General features: G+C 37.2%; 1 protein-coding gene across 1 annotated transcript in view; it reads right to left on the bottom strand.

Annotated features, from left to right (window-relative positions):
* HERC1 (HECT and RLD domain containing E3 ubiquitin protein ligase family member 1) overlaps positions 1–20777 on the bottom strand; it is a 205579-nt gene that overhangs the window by 138878 nt on the left and 45924 nt on the right. The window contains exons 2-3 of the mRNA XM_019650781.1: positions 4084–5039; positions 1935–2030 (exon numbers count right to left, since the gene is read on the bottom strand). Of these exons, the coding sequence (XP_019506326.1) occupies positions 1935–2030; positions 4084–5013 (1026 nt within the window). The 5' untranslated portion in view covers positions 5014–5039. The remainder of the gene's footprint in view (positions 1–1934; positions 2031–4083; positions 5040–20777) is intronic.

Below are 20777 nucleotides of genomic sequence, written 5' to 3' on the forward strand. Positions count from 1 at the left end.
ATGAGCATATTTAATGTCCTGATTGTGGTTCTGAAATACTATTTCCCACTAAAAGAAACCAGGGCTTTTTGGAGAAATAGCTAGTGGATTCCAGGTCTGAGGCAAGAAATGTATAAGACGAGTCTGGAATAATTTGATGTCAGATAGCAAGGAAGCTATCAATAATTATTAGACCCATTTCAAAAGAACTTAGGAACCACTCTGAAGAGGCTACTACCTTGAAAGACTATTGGCCAAAGATGAAACAATATGAACTTCACTATAGATAATAATTCATTGGATTGAAAGTCAAATAGATTTAAATCTATCAGTTCATAATGGAATTTTTCAAATGTAATCAATTGGTCAAGTTTGAAGAATGACAGGAAATCATTCATTAAACTGATACCTAGTAAATATTGTAAAAATCAGTGTTAAAAAATGTCAAATGGGGAAAGTGAAGCATTTATTCTCCCTTTTCTATATGAACTGTAGCACAGTAACCAAATCATCTCTTTATAAAAACATTCTAATTAATAAGTAAAAGAGGAATGACAAAATATCACCATTTTGCAACCAACCACAAATGAATTAACAGATCTAGTCATTAAGCACCAAGGGTTGCTAATACCATGAAGAGAGACAACCATATGAAACCTGATGGGAGATCACAACACCACTTGTAGTCTTGCCAAAGCAATCAAACCTGAGAACAATCAAGTCTCCAATCTATGGGCCAATTTGCAAGAAACACACAGGACATGCTGAACTGAATTATGAGTAATAGGTCAGCAAAATCCATATTGTGGGCAATTTTAAAGCCTAAAAAACCCAGGTTCCTGGGGTGGCCAGTTAGCTCAGGTAGTTAGAGCGCAGGCTCATAACACCAAGGTTGCGGGTTCGATTTCCACATGTGCCAGTGCACTGCGCCCTCCACAACTAGATTGAAGACAACGACTTGACTTGGAGCTGATGGGTCCTGGAAAAACACACTGTTCCCCAATGAAGTTGTAAAAAACAAAACAAAACAAAACAAAACAAAACAAAACAGGTTCCTGAACAAATACACTGAAAGAAAAGAGAAAAAAAATAGGAGGGAATTTATAGATTAAGAGATTTAAGACTTTTTTTTTTTTTTAATGAGCAAGACTGAACTACAGTGTCTAGGGATACAAACCTGTGTAACACAACTACAAAGAAATAAAAAGAAGTGATTACAAACAGTCCCCAACTAACGATGGCTCAAATTATAATTTTTTTACTGCAAAAGCGATACCTATAATAAACTACATGAGATATTCAACACTTTATTATAAAATAGGCTTTGTGTTAGATGATTTTGTCCAAGTGTAGGCTAATGTAAGTGTTCTGAGCAAATTTAAGATAGGCTAGGCTAAGCTATGATGTTCGGCAGCTTAGGTGTATTAAATGCATTTTCGACTGTTTTCGACAATGTTTTAAACTTAAAATGGGTTTACTGGGATATTATTCCATCGTAAGTTGAGGAGCATCTGTACTCTAAAAGTCAGGATAATAGTTAGAGTAGAAGCAAAAGGGTTATGGCCAGAATATGAAACGGCTTCTAGAGCAGCTGACAAGCTTTATTTCTTTACCTGGGTACAGATTAGAAGGAAAAAAATGTTAAATGATAATTCATTAAACCATACATTTGTATGTCTTTTGATATCTGTTTTATTTAATAATATTTTTTAAAACTTACAGTTACCTGCACACGACACAAAAGTTCAAAATGAATAAAAAGTATACAGTGAAAAGTGTATCTCCTCATCCCTGATGCCAGACACTCCAGCTCCACTTTCTAAAGGCAACCACTGATGTCACTTTCTTTTGCATTCTTTCCAGAGATTGAATGGATTATTTTAAAGGGATAAAAACATGCTGTAGCATTTTAACACAAAGTAATTTTTAATGTAAAAGCCGTGATTACTACATACCTCTTCAAAGAGACATAAAGCTGCCTCATAGAGCGAGCACAAGCCATCAGATGTTCTGGTTGGTTCCCTCCACTGACTCCGATCAGCAGATGAACCCTATAATTAAACATTGTGGGATACAGTTTGGGAAGAAGAGAGACATATGTATTAAAATCACTTAGTCCACAAATACAACTGAAGAACTGTCTATATGATTATGTGTATTAAGATCAAATCCAAACATTAGGTCATGAAACCAACTTTTACACATATATGTTATAAAAGATTTGGCTATAGTGTGAAACAGTGAATTAAGTGCCAATCTCTCAATGATTACCTTATTAAATAGTGATTTATTCTAAGGGTCACAGGGCTTGACCCAGAAACAGTCAAGGAGTCAGAATTTTGCCAAATATGTCCACTAAATTGGGTTCCAGGAAATACTCTACTCCCTTGGGGCTGCCTTGCCCATCTGCCCCCAAGGATACAGGCAAGTAAAACACAGCCAACTTGAGTGATGACCCTGACTAGAGCAGAAAGTCTGGCCCTCCCTTCTTAGTTTCAGCACAACCAAGGTCCCACAAGTCAGTTCATGTAGCTACCTGACTACACTAGCAACAAAGCATCTTTTTCCTAACACAGCTGAGGAGTCATAGCACCTCTCTGGGACTAAATGCCTAGTCTCCACAGTAGGGCCCAATGGCTATAACCAGAAATCATTCTCTCATTGAAAAATGGTACAGCCTTAGAGGGTAAGGAAGGAGGCCCTTTATGACGAGATATTTGACATTTTGACCAGGAACGAAAGAAGCCAAGTGAAGAGAAACTAGAAATCCAGCAATAAAGTAAATTTATTATATTTTACATCTACTTTAAGGTAGGCCCTTCATGGAAAAAAAATAAATCAATTTAACATATACAGGGTAAAAATGGCATATAGTAGTCAAACAAAACATGAGCTTTGCAGATAGACTCGGGGTTGTAGGAATTAGTTAACACTGTGCCTAGCCCATAAATGCTTAATCAAAAGTACATATTATACTTCCAGTTCTTATGCCAAATAGATGAGTAAATTTAGGATAATTGCCATAGCTTCTTCATCCTTAAGGATAAATAATATCTACCTTACAGATTAACATGATAATTGAATAAGACAGTACATATAATGCACCTATTAGGTAGTAGGCACTCAACAAAAGTTAGCCCTCCTCCTCCCTTATTCCAGGTATTGTGCAGCAGTAAATAAAAGAAGTCAATAAACGAACGGGATAGCTTATTATAGGTTAATTAAATGAAGATTAAGACACATTACATAGGTAGGTAGATATATTTTCTATTAATAATTCTTAAGCTTATAGAGCCAATTTTAACTAACAGCCAAATATGCATACAAATCTATTTGCAACACGCTAAAAGAAAATGAAGCTAAACAAATACTGAGGAAAGCAATCTAGTTTCCTAGGGTATCCTCTTCCCACTAAGGAGTAATATTATAGGATAAGGCCTTAAAGGGTAAGGTGGGAAAGAGGCCTCTAACTCAAAGGCCTTACCCTCCAAGGCTGTACCCTATAATATAGCACCTTACTGGGACAAGCTTACCCCAGAAAACTAGACTGCTTTCTTCAGAATTCTGGATCTATTCTGGGGAAGAATCTTGTATGTTTGTTTTAGTTTGGCTCATCCAAAGTCACTGCAGGCATACATTAGGTTGAATTTAATTAAATCTCAGATCAGTTTTAGGGGAGTGAAATGATTATTTAATTGAATTTTATTTTTATGATTCCTTCTTGCACAGTAAGCAAGAGTCTGATGCTACTGGTCTCTAGAAGCCATGTTTCTTAACACTTTAAAATATTACATATGACTTTATTACAACACAGAAAAGTTAGATGAATTTCCCAAGTTCACATAAGCCGTAAAACTAAAACCAAAATTCTGACTCCTGATCCAATGGTCTTAATACTGTACCAACTAGCCTGTCCTTGAATTACATATTCATATCAACATGTATAAAAGCTTCTCCACTCAAAGTATATAAAATATTTAACCAACCTAACAATCACCAGAACTCTGAAATTATTCACTATTACCATAAATTCATTAACAGCTGGGTTGACTTCTCCCAAAATTATTAGATAAGAATTTTAAAGTTGAGATTTATAATACATACCAAAGAACGCCTCATCTGCATTAATATCGTCATAAAGCAGTCAAAGCTGATCATTCCTTCCTGGCTTGACAGTAATTTGCTTTTCTCCATGGAATTTACAACTGCTGAAGCCCCCAACGCCATTTCTATCCATTCAAGAAGATACCGCAAAGAGCCTCGCTGAGCTGCTAAACCAAGCAGCAACTCAGAAGCTAATCTACGACCTAAAGTGTCTGCCCCAGAATTGGGAATAGTTACTCCTTTAAGAAATGTTGTTACTTGTGATAAGCAGTCCAAGCCCATAGGAGGAATCTTGCTTTCATTTGCTAAAGATAATGGTGGCAAAGAGCTCACAACTTCAATTGCAGTATGAATAACGTCGTTACAAAGACTGAGACCAGGTCCTGACACAGGCATCATCCAACTCTGTCTTAGAAGTGCAAATAATAAACTTAGACCAGTTCGAACACCCATTTCTATAAGTGCATCAGTGCTTGACCGGGGCCGTTCACTAACAGAATGGACATCTGCTGAACCAGAGCTGCTCTCTGGAGAATGCTGCTGCTGTTTCACTTTGCCTTTGTCATGGTATTTATTAGAAAGTGCATAAAAGACACGCTGGAGTACAAGCAGTCGTTTTCGAAGCGCCCCGGCAAATGGGGAATCTGAACATACCATCTTCGCTAGTGCTAGCTGGCTGCTAAGAAGGGCATCCAAATAGTGGTCCTGCTCATCACTTGAAAGAGACTCGCGTTCAAAGTCTGGCAACTGTGGTCCTTTGAGGCACAAAACTTGTTGGGGCAAAGGTACTACTTCCTTATTGCTGACCAGTTTAGAATACAGAACAGCAACCCCTTCTCTTGTAGCAATAGATTCACTATCCTCTGTAATCCAAGAGCTGTTGAGGTGTTCAAGCCATTTCAGTTTCACTGGTGGAACCATAGTTGCCATGTTGATTTACTCTTCAGCCATCAGTTCTGTAAAGGGAGAAGAAAATGAAGTCAAAAACTTATATGAATGATTCATAAAATGTTTCTAAACCTTCCTCTTAGATTACAATTAGTTATTTTAAACTGGTGAAATACAAAGTCTGGACTTCAGTTAACAGTAACGTACCATGGTTACATAAGATGTTCATATTAGGGGAAAATGGGTGAAGGGCATATGGGAACTCTGTACTATCATGCAATTTTTGTGTAAATCTAAAATTATCCCAAAATAAAAAGTTTATTGTAAAAATTGGTGATTTGTCTACCTTTTCTCTTCAGGTTCTGGTCCCACTGTCAATATAACAGTGGGCTCTACATGCTTATGACTCCCAAATTTCTATCTCCAACCCATATATAGAATAGGCTGAACTCCAAACTCATATATACAATTGCCCTCTTGACCTCTCCATGTAGATATCTAATAGGCATCTCAAACTTAACATATTCAAAACTGAATTCCTAATCCAACACTATCACCATCCTTTCCCAAACCTGTTCTTCCTGTAGATTTCCTCATTTCAATAAATGGCAACTTCATCCTTCTAGCTCCTTTGGCCAAAACCCTTGGGAGTCATCATTGACTCCTCCCTCTCTTATACTCCAAATTAAATTAGTCAGCTCTACTTTAAAAAAAATATTGAGAATCCAAACAGTTCTCACCCCCACCATTGTGAAAACACTGGTTCAAGCCATCACCTCTTGGATCACTGAAGGAAACTTCTTACTGGTTTCCCTAGCTGTACTGAGGAACTACAGTGACTCCAAAAGGACAGGAATGTTTTTGTATGTTTTGTTTACTGCTGTATTCCAGCACATAGTAAGTGCTCAATAAATATTTTGTTGAAAAAAAAGTACTTAAAAACTAAGTCCTCTGGGATAAAACGTTCACAAAACATATATCCCACAAAGGACTAGCATCCAAGATACATAAAGAATTCCTACAACTCACTAATAAAAAGACAACGTAATTTTTAAGTGGGCAAAAGATGTTAATAAAACTTCACAAGATATACAAATGGCCAATAAATACAAGAAAAGTTCTCAACATTATTATTCATCAGAAAAATGCAAATTAAAAACAAAAAGATAGTATTACACATCTATGGTTATGGTTAAAATTCACAAGACTGAGAACATCAAATGTGAACAAGGATGTAGACCAACCAGATCTCTTATAAAATCTGTGTGGGAGTGCAAAAAGGAACAATCACTTTAGAAAGATATCTGGTAGTTCCTTACAAAATTAAACATATACCTACTCAGAGGCCTGACCACCCGCACTGTATTTCTGAGGCTGATGATGAATAATATTGTATGTCAACTATAATTATATGTACACATAGTCACGGGATGTGGAGTAGAGTGTGGGAATGGAGTCAATGGAATTGTAATAGATAAGCATGATATTGGGGGTGGGAAGGCAGTGGATGGGGCAAGGGAGGTTGTTACTTTGTGAGCGGTATAAAGGATAACTATTGCATTGTTCTGTACACCTGAAACTAATAATAAAAAAATAAATAAATAAAAAATAAATAAACATATACCTACTCAATGACCCAAAATTCTTCTCCTAGGGATTTACCCCCCCCCAAAAAAAATATGTCCATAAAAAGACTTAAAACAAAATAGTGAAAATAAAAAAAATAAAAAATAGTGGTTGCCCCTAGAAGGTAAAGGCATGAATAGGCTGGGAAGGGGCATGAAAGAACTTCCTAAGGTAATGGTAATGTTGGATTATAAGGCATATGCATTTGTCAAAACTCAATGAATATACTCTTAAGATTTTTACATTTCATTGCATGTAAATTTTACTTCAATAAATATTGAACTCCAGTTGATATGCATATTGAAGTATATTTAAGGGGAAGTATACTGATAATTTATTTTGAAATGCATCAAAAAGTAAGATGCATTGATGTGTATGTGTGGAGATACATAGATAGATAGATAGATAGATAGATAGATAGATAGATAGATAGATAGATAGATAGATAGACAGACAGACAGTTATGTGATAAAACATGTATAGTAAAATATTAATGGTAAAATCTCAGTGGTAAGTATATTATCTGTTCATTTTTAAGTCTTTCAATTTTTCTGTTATGTTTGAAAATTTTCCTCATAAAATATTATGGGAGAGGTGGGGAGTAACTCCTGCCTTTCAAGCAAGTCCTCAGAATGGCAGTCATTACAATTGACGGTAGAGAAAGACCCTCAAACACTCAATTACGGGCGTTTTATTTTCATGATATAGGTAGATCTTTAAGAAAGAGCTCCAGTGTTAGAGATCCCAAACTAATTAAAAGGAGCTTCTCATTTCTCAATATGCCTTGTTAAATTCTAAATATAAAACTTGATGATACTTCCCTTCTCAAGCTTGATTACCATGCTTAATTTATCTTTGTTATATACTTGGAAAGTATGCACTTGAGTGGGGGGGGGGGACCATAAGCCTCCTCCCACTTCATTAAGTATTTATTAAACATTGTACAGAAGATATAAAAGTACTTTATCTACCTCCATCCCTGCAAGCCACAGGTAATTTTGCTTTATTAAATTTTGCTAGTTTGATAGCTGTAAAGGGACATGCTGTTGCTCTAACTTGAATTTTCCTGATTACTAGTAAATCTGAACATCTTATGTTCATTGGTTATTTGGATGCACTCTCCTGGAAAATTCTTCTTCATATCCTTCTAGTTGTGTATTTTTCTACTGGGTTATCTTTCTTGTCAACTTGTAAAAGGTTTTTGTACTTTATCATTATCCTCAACATTGCAAATATTTCTTCTATCTTCTGCATACACACACATTTTTTTTTTATATAGCTTCTTTCTATTCTTGCTTAAATGAGCATCCCAACACCCTCACACTCAGGTTACACATGAATTCTAGATTACACAGGTATTTGCCTAGAGTTTTTTGAGGTTTTCGTTTGCTTGTTTGTTTGTTTGTTTGTTTTAACATGTGAGTCTTAAATTCCATCTGGAATTTAAATAAGTTCTACATGGTATAAAACTAGATTTCAATTTTATTGTTTCCAAGTGGATGGCTAGTTGTGCCACCACCAATTATTAAGTAATTCAGGATTTCCAAGAGAGCTGAGGACAATGGCAGCTGCATAACTATCTCCCCAAATTTCTTCCCAACAGTAAAGACAAAAAAAAAAGGAAAAAAAAAAGTCTTCATTAAAAGCACACCTGCAGCATTATTTGAAGTTACAGAATGACAAAAATGAAAATTAATAAAAAGAATAAAAAGAGAAAAATCACCACCTTCACCTCCATCTAGTCACAAGGCCTTGTGGCAAGCAAAAGCAGACTGAGAAAAACCACAGAAAAGGCAGAAGAGAAAGGATAGTCAAGGGGCCTGAAGGTGATTTGGAATGACTTCCAGAAAGATGAAACCCACACTAAATCGGAAAACACTGGGAAAGTGTCCAGGCAGAATAGAGCACAGGTTACAAGGAAGAGATTTCAAAATACATTTAATTTAAAAAGGCAGGTATGATTTAAAAGAGCAGGTTAATTTTAAAAGGCGGGGGTGATTAAATGAGTATTCTTTGAAATACATATGGGGGGAAAAAAACAAAAAGGAAGAGAGAAGCATCCTTTGGCAAATGGGTGGTGATGGGTAAAAGAAAAAAAATGAAGAAATGTTGAGGGTTCTGCAAGACAAAAGAACACCATAAAAGTGTAGACTTAACAAAGCTCCTCTCAAACAAACCAAAACAAAAAACCCTCTATAGTACTTGGACTTTTCTATGACAGAAGAGGGTGCCATTAAATTAGGAATATTATAAAACACCAATACCATAAAAATGAACAAAAGTCCATACAGAGCTATTGCAGAAAATCAGGAAAGAAAATTTCACATATATCAACTGAGGGAAATCTTCCCGATAACAACAAAGCAGAAGAAAATAATAGTTACCAATCTAAGCAAAATTAAACACACTCAAACATTTGAGTACACAAAAAGCCTTGAATCAGAAATTCAAAACCCAATGGAAAATCTTTAAAAACTGCACTCCAACGAATAATTACAAAATCTAGGTATAATTTAGACCATATTTCTAACCATAGGCAGTGAAACCAAAAAGTATTTACAGAAACAACTAATATGGAACTGACTCCAAGATGCATTAAGTAAATAAAATAAAAATATATAGACTATTCATATATAGTATAATTCATATATAGTAAAATAGTTATTTATATTAAAAAGGATTTAAATATGTATGTATGTTTGTAAATGCATAAACTCTGGAAGAAGCCACTCTCTTTTAAATACTTTTGTAGGCAAAAAAGGAGTTTCACATAATCTAGAAAAGTATATGAAAACGTTATATATTGAAATCAAAATAATGTAGCCACAGTTGACTCAAAGAAATATAAAAAGACTTAAAACACTTCAATTCAGAAGTAGAAAAACAACAGAATAAACTTTAAGAAATAATAAAGACAATAAAAATTGATGAATAATGGGCCAGCCGAGTGATGCATTGGGTAAGAGTTGGCTTGGGGTGCCAGCTCTGAGCAGCAAGGCCCGGGTTCGGTTCCCACATGAGGGCCAGTGACACTGCACCCTCTACAGCTAAGATGGTGAACAACAGCTCGACCTGGAGCTGGGCTGCCGTGAGTCGCAGGCAAAGGTGTAGGCTGCAGTGGAGCTGGCCGGCAGCTGGCATGCGCTTCGTAAGCTGCCATGAGCAGCCGTCCAATGGCCAGCGAGCAACTGCCTCACCCGGGAAGAGTGTAATGATAATACCAACATGGGCCAGTGAAGCGACGTCCTCCACAACTAGACTGAAGAACCAAAGGACAGCAACTTGTCTGTTCCCCTCCCCCAATTCCCCAATAAAATCTTAAAAAAAAAAAAATTGATGAATAAGAAAGACAAACCCAATAGGATTTATACCTAAATTTCAGAGATGATTCTCTAGTGAAAAAAATGAACAAAACAATCAGCTAACAAAACAAAAGAAAAAAAGATGAAACGTAAGATAATATTATAAATAAGAATTGAAAGACTGCTGTAGAAAAGTTTGGTGGTTCCTCAAAAAGGTAAATATAGAGTTATCACATGACCCAGCATTTCCACTCCTAGGTCTATACCCAAGAGAACTGAAAACATGTGTTCACAAGAAAATGTGTACAGTAACATTTATAACAGTATTGCTCATTATAGTCAAAAAGTGAAAACAACCCAAAATGCCATCAACTGATGAATGAATAAACGAAATGTACTATTATCTATATACAATGAAATATTATTTATCTATAAAATGGAATGAGATACATGCTATAACTGAACCTTTAAATATTATGCTAAGTGAAAGCAGCCAGACATAAAAGGCCACATATTGTATGATTCTATTTATATCAAATGACCAGAATTGGCAAATACATAGAAAGCAAAAGAGAGTTAGTAGTTGCCAGGGGCTAATGGGAGGGGAGATTGGGGAGAAACCACTTAATGGGTAAGGGGTTTTATTTTGGAATGTTGAAAATAGTTTTGAAACTATATTGTGAATGTACTAAATACAACTAAATTGTTCACTTTAAAATGATTAACTGTATGTTATGTGAATTTTGATTCAATAAATTATTTTTTTAAAGAGTATGGCAGGAAGTGTTTCCTCTAAATCAACTTAGGATATGTTACCAAAAGAAGAAAGAATCAATGGTCAACCATCAAATATACAACAAATATACAAACAAATACACACCAACGACAACATTGATGGATAAAAACAATTATAGGATGCTATTCCAGGTTCATCCAATTGTGAACTCAAAGGAAAGAAATTAAAGAGCAATTAAAGAACAGAAAATTTATCAGAATAGCCAGAAAACACAAAGATGTGCATATAAAATTGTAAGAAAATGAAAACTCAGTTCAGAATGTGAAAAAAAAGTTAAGAACCAATGAGTTTGCTTTTAGTTCTGTAATCAACGATGAGTCAAAACTGATGGTTCAGAGGACAAAAATGGTATCTGCATCTAGCACAGTATCTGGTATCTCATACTTCCTCAGTGAAGGATGCATTTCAAGAAAACAAATTTGATAGTAATTTACAGTGAATTGGAGAGCTGGAATAATATAGTTAGGATGCTACTGAACTGAATCAATAATGAGATTCAAAGAGACTAACAACAATAAAAATTAAGCTCTTAATGTTTTAAGGGAGAAATCTTTCACCCCTTCAAGAAACACACAATTCCTAAGCTACTTTAAATGTTTGAGGGCATTGAGGAAAGAGTCTCAGCTTTTCTTCAGTAGTCAATAAAGTAACAATACCAAAACTCAACAAAGCACAAAAAATACAATTTTAATACTGTCCCATAAAGGTGCTTGTAAAAATTCACAACAAATATTAGAAAGTAGTTAACATTAAAAGTTAACGCTAAAAAGTTCCCTTTAAAACATTAGAAAGTTAACTTTCAAAGTTAACATTTTAAACATTAAAAGGTTAACCATAAAATGTGAGTCGGGTTTATTCCAGAAATATAATGATGGCACAACATAGGCAAGTCTATTAACATTAACAAAATACATGTTATAATGTGAGACGTTAAAAAAGCATCTGATAAAATCAACATCTATTCCTAATAAAAATCTAATAAAGCAAGAGTAAAGGTTTTCTTTTTTAAGTGAATAAAAATTACATATTGAAAAACACTGGGCCGGCCGAGTGGCGCGATGGTTAAGAACTCGCTTGGGATGCCAGAGGGCCCCGGTTCGGATCCCACATATGAGGGCCAGTGACACTGCCCTCCACAGCTAAGATGCTGAACAACAGCTCAACCTGGAGCTGGGCTGCCATGAGTCGCCGGCGACGGCGTGGGCTGCAGTCCCTGTGGCAGTGGATTGCCATGGGCTACCGTGTGTGGCCAGCAGCCAGCGTGAGCGGCCAGCAGCCGCAGTGAGCGGCCATCCAGAAGCCGGCGACTGATCTGCCTCGCCAGAGAAGAGCGCAATGATGGTGCCAACTTGGGCCAGTGAAGCAACGTCCTCCACAACTAGACTGAAGAACAAAACGACAGCAACTTGTCTGTTCCCCTTTCCCCAATTCCCCAGCACTGTTCCCATCCCCCCAATTTCCCAATAAAAATCTTTAAAAAAAAAAAAAAAAACACTAGCAGCACTGGCTCTTAGAGTCAAATGTAAGACAAGAGTGCCCATTTTCATCACCATTATCAATGATGTAATTGAACAAAAAAAATAAGTATTATATATTCTAGAAATTGTTATTTGCAGGTGAACTATTATTGAATACCTAGTAAACCCATCAGAAGAATTTGCTTAAATATTAAAAATAAGAGCACAGTAGTTGATTAGAGAATAAATAAAAATCAAAACTCAAAGGTATCTTGCTCTAAGTGGTCAAGCCCTTTTTTGAGAGTCATCACCCAACTTCGAGGTGGTCCCACACTCTTATGACCCTGCTAACCAAATGCCACTGAACTTAGTTGAAACAGAGAATAAGAAGGTGGTAGCAAGGGCTGGCCGAGTGGCTCAGTTGGTTAAGAGCTCGCTCAAGAGTGTGAGCTCTGAACAACAGTGGTTCGAGTCCCAGCCCAAGCTGAGCAGCCGCTGAGCTGCCAACAGGTGGCAGGATGGCTCAGCTAAAAAAAAAAAAAAAAAGATGGTAGCAAACCCTTCAGAACACGGTTTTCAAAACAAAAACAGAGTTGCAATTTTGGCATAACTGAACAAAGAAGAAAATTACTAAAGCAGTACCAATCTTCAACAAATCATCCTGGAGCTAGCATTAGTTTCTCCATGGCTCAATCTGTTTATCTGTAAATTGGAGAATAAAAGAACCTCTATGGTTATCATGAGGATTAAATGAGATTCATTTTATACATACATATATATATATATATATATATATATATATATATATATATAATAATTAACAATTATACATTGTTAGAATCATTGCCTGGAACAAAGTACACACTCAGTAAATGTAACTGCCACAATGATCATTATTATTTTCTTCATTATTGCTATCTCTACTATGTATGGGTTGTAAATACATGTAGAAATGTATATAAAAGGTTTCTTTTAAAGATTAAAAGGACAGACCCCCTAAACTCATGATAGTGATTGCCTAGGAGTGGTGGCAGGTAGTAAAAGGGACATCAACTTTGTGTGTTGTTTCCATTCTTGCATTTTAAAAATGGTTACACAAACATGACAAAATTTTAGCACTTGTTAAAATAAATGACAGTAGAAAAAACACAGGAAGGTCTTTTTTTATACTCTATTTCTCTTCAGTCTCAAACTTTCTCAAAAAAAGGTAAAACAAAAAAGCTTGTGTGATCATATTTTTTCAATTACAATCAAAAGTTATTATGATTGTCCCATTATTGTTTAAATTTAGGATATAAAAATGCAAATATATATCTTTATAATTGGCTTGATTTATAAACAGCATTTTAACCAAAAAAATTCTAAAATTTTTTAAAAGATTTTTATTAAAATATAGCTAATATACAATATTATATTAGTTGCAGGTGTACACCACAGTTATCCAACATTTATATACCTAGAGAAGTGATCACCATAAGTCCAGCAACCATCTGAAACAGTATCATGCTATCACAATATTATTGACTATATTCCCTATGTTGTACATTACATCCCCATGACTTATTTGTTTTATACCTAGAAATTTGAACCCCTTATTCCCCTTCACTCCCCCCGCTTTAAAATTTTTCAATTACAGTTGATATTCAATATTATTTTATATTATACTAATTTCAGGTGTACAGCATAGTGGTTAGACATTTATATAATTTAAGAAGTGATACTCCTGACTAGTCATAGTTAATACCATATCACTGACTATATTCCCTATGCTTTACTTTACATCCCCATGACTATTTTGTAACTACCAATTTGTACTTCTTAATGCCTTTACCTTTTACATCCTGCCTCCAAACCCCTCCCATCTATCACCGCAATAAATCTAGTACCCATCTGACACCATACATAGTTATTACAATATTATTATTGACTATATTCCTTATGCTATACTCTAGATCCCCATGACTACTGTGTAACAACCAATTAATTATACTTCCTAATCCCTTCCCCCTTTTTTACCCACTCCATTCCACCTCCCATCTGGCAACCATCAAAACATTCTCTGTATCTATGACTTTGTTTTTGTTTTGTTTGTTTATTTTGTTCTTTAGATATCTGGCAAACATCAAAATGTTCTCTGTATCTATGAGTTTGTTTCTGTTTTGTTTATTTTGTTTAGATTCCACATATAAGCAAAATCACATTGCATCTGTCTTTCTCTCTGACATACTCCACTCAGCACAATACCCTCCAGATCGATCCATGCCGCTGCAGATGGCAAGAACCTATTCCCTTGCCTGGCAGAGAAATATTCCATTGTATATATGTACCACCTCCTCTTTATCCATTCTTCCATCCACAGACACCCTGGCTGCCTCCACATCTTGGCCACTGTAAACAATGCTGCAATGAACATACACAGATGCACAGGTCCCCTCGATGTAGCATTTTGGGATTCTTAGGATAAATACCCAGTACTGGGATTACTAGGTCCTTCTTTGTCTCTTGTTATAGCCTTTGTTTTCAAGTCTATTTTGTCTGTATAAGTATTGCTACCCCAGCTTTTTTGTTGTTTCCATTTTCACGAAGTATCTTTTTCCATCCCTTTACTTTCCATCTGTGTGTGTCTTTGGATCTTAAGTGAGTCTCTTATAGGCAGCATATGTAAGGCTCTTTCTTATTATCCATTAAGCCACTATTTTTTTAAAAAAAATATTTCATTGGGGAAGGGAAGAGTGTTGGAGAACTGGGGAAGGGGAACATTGTGTTCTTCCAGGACCCATCAGCTCCAAGTCAAGTTGTTGTCCTTCAATCTTAGTTGTGGAGGACCAAAGCTCAGCTCCAAGTCTAGTCGCCGCTTTCAATCCAGCAACCTTGTTATTAAGAGCATGCCCTCTCACCAGCTGAGCCATCCAGCTGCCTGTTGGCAGCTCAGCAGCAGCTCAGCTCAGGCGCAGCTCACTGGCCCATGTGGGAATCGAACCGGCAACCCTGTTGCTCAGAGCTTGCGTTCTAACCAACTGAGCTACCCGGCCAGCCCCCAGCCACCCTATCTTTTGATTGGAGTATTTAATCCATTTACATGGAAAGTGAGTGTTGATAGATATGTGGTTATTACCATTTTATTATTCATGTATATATATATTTTCTTCTTTTTTTTTTTTTTAAAGATTTTTATTGGGGAATTGGGGGAATGGGAACAGTGCTGGGGAATTGGGGGAAGGGGAACAGACAAGTTGCTGTCGTCTTGTTCTTCAATCTAGTTGGGGAGGATGTTGCTTCACTGGCCCAAGTTGGCACCATCATTGTGCTCTTCTCTGGCGAGGCAGATCAGTCGCCGGCTTCTGGACGGCCGCTCACTGCGGCTGCTGGCCGCTCACTGCGGCTGCTGGCCGCTCACTGCGGCTGCTGGCCGCTCACGCTGGCTGCTGGCTACATACGGTAGCCCATGGCAACCCACTGCCACAGGGACTGCAGCCTACGCCGTCGCTGGCGACTCATGGCAGCCCAGCTCCAGGTTGAGCTGTTGTTCAGCATCTTAGCTGTGGAGGGCAGTGTCACTGGCCCTCATATGTGGGATCCGAACCGGGGCCCTCTGGCATCCCAAGCGAGTTCTTAACCATTGCGCCACTCGGCCGGTCCCCTCTTCTTCTTCTTAAAGAAGTCCCCTTAACATTTTTTGAAATACTGTTTTGACAGTGATGAACTCCTCTAGTTTTTGTTTGTTTTTTTAATCTAGGAAGCTCTTTCAATCTCCTTCAATTTTAAATGATAGTTTTGCTGGTAGAGTAATCTAGAATATTCACTTTGAATATTTCCTGCCAATCGCTTCTGGCCGGCAAACTTTCTGTTGAGAAATCAGCTGACAGACTAATGGGAGCTTCCTTGTAGGTAACTAACTGGTTTTCTCTTGCTGCTTTTAAGATTCTTTGTCTTTAACCTTTGGCATTTTAATTAGAATGTCTGGGTGTGGGCCTCTTTCTGTTTGTCTTGTTTGGGACTCTCAGTGCTTCCTGGGCGTGTATGTCTAGTTTCCTTCACCAGGTTAAGGAAGCTTTCCGTCATTTCTTCAAATAGGTTTTCAATTCCTTGCTCTCTCTCTTCTTTTGGTACCCCTATGATGCGAATGTTGGTACACTTGTTGTTGTCCCAGAGGCCCCTTAAACTATCCTCATTTTCTTGGATTCTTTTTTATTTTTGCTGTTCTGATCGGGTATTTTCTGCTACCTTATCTTCTAAATCGCTGATTCAGTCCTCTGCTTCATCTCATCTAAAGTTGATTCTCTTTAATGTATTCTTCATTTCAGTTATTGCATTCTTTACTTCTGACTGGTTCTTTTTTATGCTTTCTATCTCTATTTTTATGTTTCCTCTTTGTTGAAGTTTTCCCTGAGATCACTGCGCAGTCTTATAACCAGTTTTGAACTCTGCCTCTTATAGATTGCTTGTCTCCATTTTCGTTAGTTTTTTTTTCTGGAACTTTGTTCTGTTCTTTTATTTGGGACATATTTCTGTGTCTCCCCATTTTGGCTGCCTCCCTGTGTTTGTTTCTATATATTGGGTAGGGCTGCTGTGTCTCCTGGTCTTAGTGGAGTGGCCTTATGTAGAAGGCGTGCTGTGGAGCTCAGTGGCACAGTCTCCCTGGTCACCTGAGCTGGGTACTCCATGTGTGCCCTCCTCTTGTAGTGGAGCCTTGGTTGCTGTTTGAACATCAATAGGAGGGATTGATCCTCTGGCTCAGGGGTTGGCAAACTTTTGAGATGAAAGAGCTACCAGGGGTCAGCAAACTGTGGCTCGCGAACTGTGGCTCTGAAGTAAAATTGAAAATGAATATAAAACTATCATAGTCTCGTTTATAAAACTCTTGAAGGATATTATTCACAAAATGGTGATTATGTAAAAACATATTTATGGCTCTCGAATAATTTTTAAATTGTTGTGAGGGACAGGACTGGCTCTTCCAGGGATCAGCAAAACTTCTGAAGATGGAACGTACCCCAAGAGCTGCATGTGGCTTGCTAGCTGCAGTTTGCCAAGCCCTGCTCTGGCTGATTGGTTGTAAGGACTGGCTGCAACTACAGTGGAGGAACTGTTGTGCAGGGGCTGACACTACAGAGCAGGATTCACTTTAGCAGGGCTCTGGTGCCTGCCCAGTATGCCCTTTGGGTGTGTTGTCCCTGGAGGTAGTGGGTGATGCTCCAGCTGGGTCCAAAGTCGCCCACTGGGCATGCCAGCCCAAGGGTCTCCGGGGAGGGGCCCCACTGCAGGCCAAGTTCATCCACAGCCTGTGCCCTGCCCAGGGCCAGCTGGTATGAGCCACAATGCAATTATATATGGCCACCACTCGTGCTGAGCTTGGAGGTGACTCTAGAGGATAAGCCACAAACTGAAGCCAGCTGTCAATAGTTCTGGGCTTGGAGCTGTTCAGTCGAAGGTACAGGACATGCTGAAGCCAGATGCTGCTTGTTTCGGTTTTGTGAATCTTTGAGAGATTTTAGGAAAGTTTGTATCATGAGCCAAGACAAGCTGTTTATATGGGAAAGCCACTGGAAGTAGCTTGGGAGGGCCCAAAAGTTGGGTGGGGCGGAGTCTCAAGGAATCAGGGTGAACAAATGGGGTCAGTCAGATTGATGGAGGCTCAAATATGGCAGTACCTGCATCTGTACGCTGAGATGGGGGAAGGCTTAACAAAGAAACAATGGCTTCCACCAGCTCCTCTGTCTGGTAGAAAGTTGCCCCTCCATCCCTTGCCCTGAAGCCAGACAATTCAGTTCCTCCCCATACGTCCCTGGTGCCTTTCAAGCTGCTGCCCCAATGCTGGAGCTCAGAGTGAAAGAGTACATCAGGGAGTAAGTCTATGTGTGGGCCCTTTAAGACTAATGCCTGGGATTCCAGCGGCCCTCCACCTCACTCAGCCACAATCTCCGCTGGTTTTCACAGCCAGACTTCTCCCCCTGGCACTGGAAACCTGGGCTGGGGAGGCAATGGGACCTCTTGCTCCTCCAGGGGGAACCTCCGCAGCCAAGATGTTCCTCCCAATTTTTAATGGTTACACACGAGTGTGAGACCAGCCCATTTCACGTCTCTGCCCTTCCTACCACTGTCCAGGTGGCTTCTTCTGTGCATCCTTAGTTGTAGGATTTTGGTTCAGCTAGACTTCAGACGATTCTCAATGATGACTGTTCTGTAATTTAGCTGTAATTTTGATATGGTCATAAGAGGAGGTAAAAGCACAGCATTTACCTAGTACTCCCCCATCTTGACCAGATCGCCACCTAAAAATTTATTGTTTTAAAGAATTGATTTTTATCCATGTTATTTCTAAGTATACCACAGAAGGTTTGAAAAACAAACATTAAATAATGTAGGTTTAATGGTGTTTGTCCTTTCCTTAACCCCTTGGGTACATTTGACGACTGAGACTCCTCATGCGCCTTGCTTTGCCTAAGTGCAAGATGACGAATCTAACTCACTATTCGATTTAAGATAATATTAACATGTACATTCTTGTTCATTTTAGAGCAGTTTGTATCAACTGCAACTGAAGAAACAATTACAGTACTTTGGTGAAACTTTTTTGCAATACATTGCCCCATAATGTCAGAAATAAAGAATATATTTTATGAAAGTGATAACAAAAGTTTTAATGAAAGTGACTTTGGCAAAAAGAGAAAAAGGCAAGGTGGTGATATCAAAAATATTATAAAACCAGCATGTGTGCTTCAGTATAATAAAGGTATAGGAGGCGCTGATAAACAGGATCAAATGCTAGGGTGCTTCCCTGTTATGAGAAAATGTGTAAAGGGATATAAGAAAATGTTTTTTTATCTAATAGACATATACTTTTATAATGCACCTTTTATATTCTGAAATCAACTGCACAACCAAAACAGGCATTGTTTGCTGTCGTCTAGCTATTGCTCAACAATTATTAGAGCAAGTGTCATTACCAAATTATAATTGTTGTGGACGTCCTTCAAATAGCAATACACCTTTTCATTTGCAGGTGAAAAACTGGGCACACTTTCCTGAGAATATTCCATCAACTGAGTCCAAGCAACACCCTACAAAAAGGTGCCATGTTTGTTATAATTAGGAAAGAGACTACCTGGCAGTGCAAACAATGCCAAGTGCCACTGCTTTGAAAAATACCATACTCTTCATAACTATTAGTAATTTGCTTTTTATTATACCTTGAATTTATTTTAGTTTTCTGGCTTTTTTATTTACTTATTTTTGTTTTGCAATTCTAATTACCTGAAGTCATCTCAATACTATGTATGTCACTGATTTTTTTAGAAATAAATGAATTTTCACATAAAATCTACTGCTTTTACATATTATTCCAAGTACCAAAAAATTAAATATGCTCCATATGCAAAATTTTTTTCAAATAAATTGGTACCCAAGGGGTTAAGCATACAAAAATCTTCAGTTACGGGACAAATACCCTAGAGATAATATATCCATCAGGCTGCTACCTCAGACACTTTTTGGTTTTATATACAGTTTGTCATTTTGCATATGTATTATACATAAATATCACAAACATAACCTCTGGGTATATTATGATGATGCAATCCATAACGGAAAGATGAATCATCAATGCAGCAAGATTTGCCAAAGATAAGGTGATGATGTTTTGCAAAATAATTACGATCAGCAAAGAGGCTCAAAGAACAAAACACTGCATCAAACTAATAACATTTTCAATAAAACTTTTGAGTTACTGGCTAAGTTCTGTTTAGTCTTTAACACATGCTGTAAGCAAATAAAAGAATAAAACAATACATCAAGGGTGTTCAAATTACAAATCATGGTTCCTTCCATTTCAAACACATAATAAAATCAACAGGAATGTCTAAATTTTTCATAGTAAGGCCCATTTACATCAGCTACAATCAGCAGACCCTGAATACAAAAAATTAGGATAAATTAATTTCCTCTCACTAAAACACAGACTAAAGTTACTATTTCTTCAAATATTGCATAAAAGTATTTTTCAGACCATCCATTTCAAAGCTAAATTATCTACTAGTTTTAGCATTTCCAATGTTGATGTCCCACAACTCTTCCAAAACAAAGCAAAACTGTTGAACTAAGCAATTGCTTTTCAGTGTAGTTGTTATCAGCAACTGTCAAATTGGGACAAGGTTCAATAATTGATAACTGGTTTAATTTTTCATTTTCCCTGAAACTCCAAGGAAGTATATAGTAGGTTCACAAAGTTTATATTTTTATATTCAATCAACTAACATTTTCAAACTATAATGTCTTAAGCCACTTTATCAACCGCTTCCTTCAGCTACAAAGAAAACAAGCATGATTCAGTAAATACTAGAATGGAGTCAGGAAATTAAGACACTAATACTTAAAAAATGACCATGGGCAAAAATCACTTACCCTCCCAGGACTCATCTGAAAAATAAGAGATTTAAATGAAATTATTTCCAAAGTCCCTTCCAGTTCTAAATACTATAAGCCTTTATATTTAAAACAAAACCCTAATGTTGAATAACATACAAAATTGAATCTTACTACATTCTACCCACTTCTGGAAAGGATACAAAAAAGACAAACAATTTCACCAAGTGCAGAAGATATTGCTGACTTCTCAAACCTCTTCCC

The sequence above is a fragment of the Hipposideros armiger genome, unplaced genomic scaffold (genome assembly GCF_001890085.2).
Source record: "Hipposideros armiger isolate ML-2016 unplaced genomic scaffold, ASM189008v1 scaffold_147, whole genome shotgun sequence".
Lineage (NCBI taxonomy): Eukaryota > Metazoa > Chordata > Mammalia > Chiroptera > Hipposideridae > Hipposideros > Hipposideros armiger.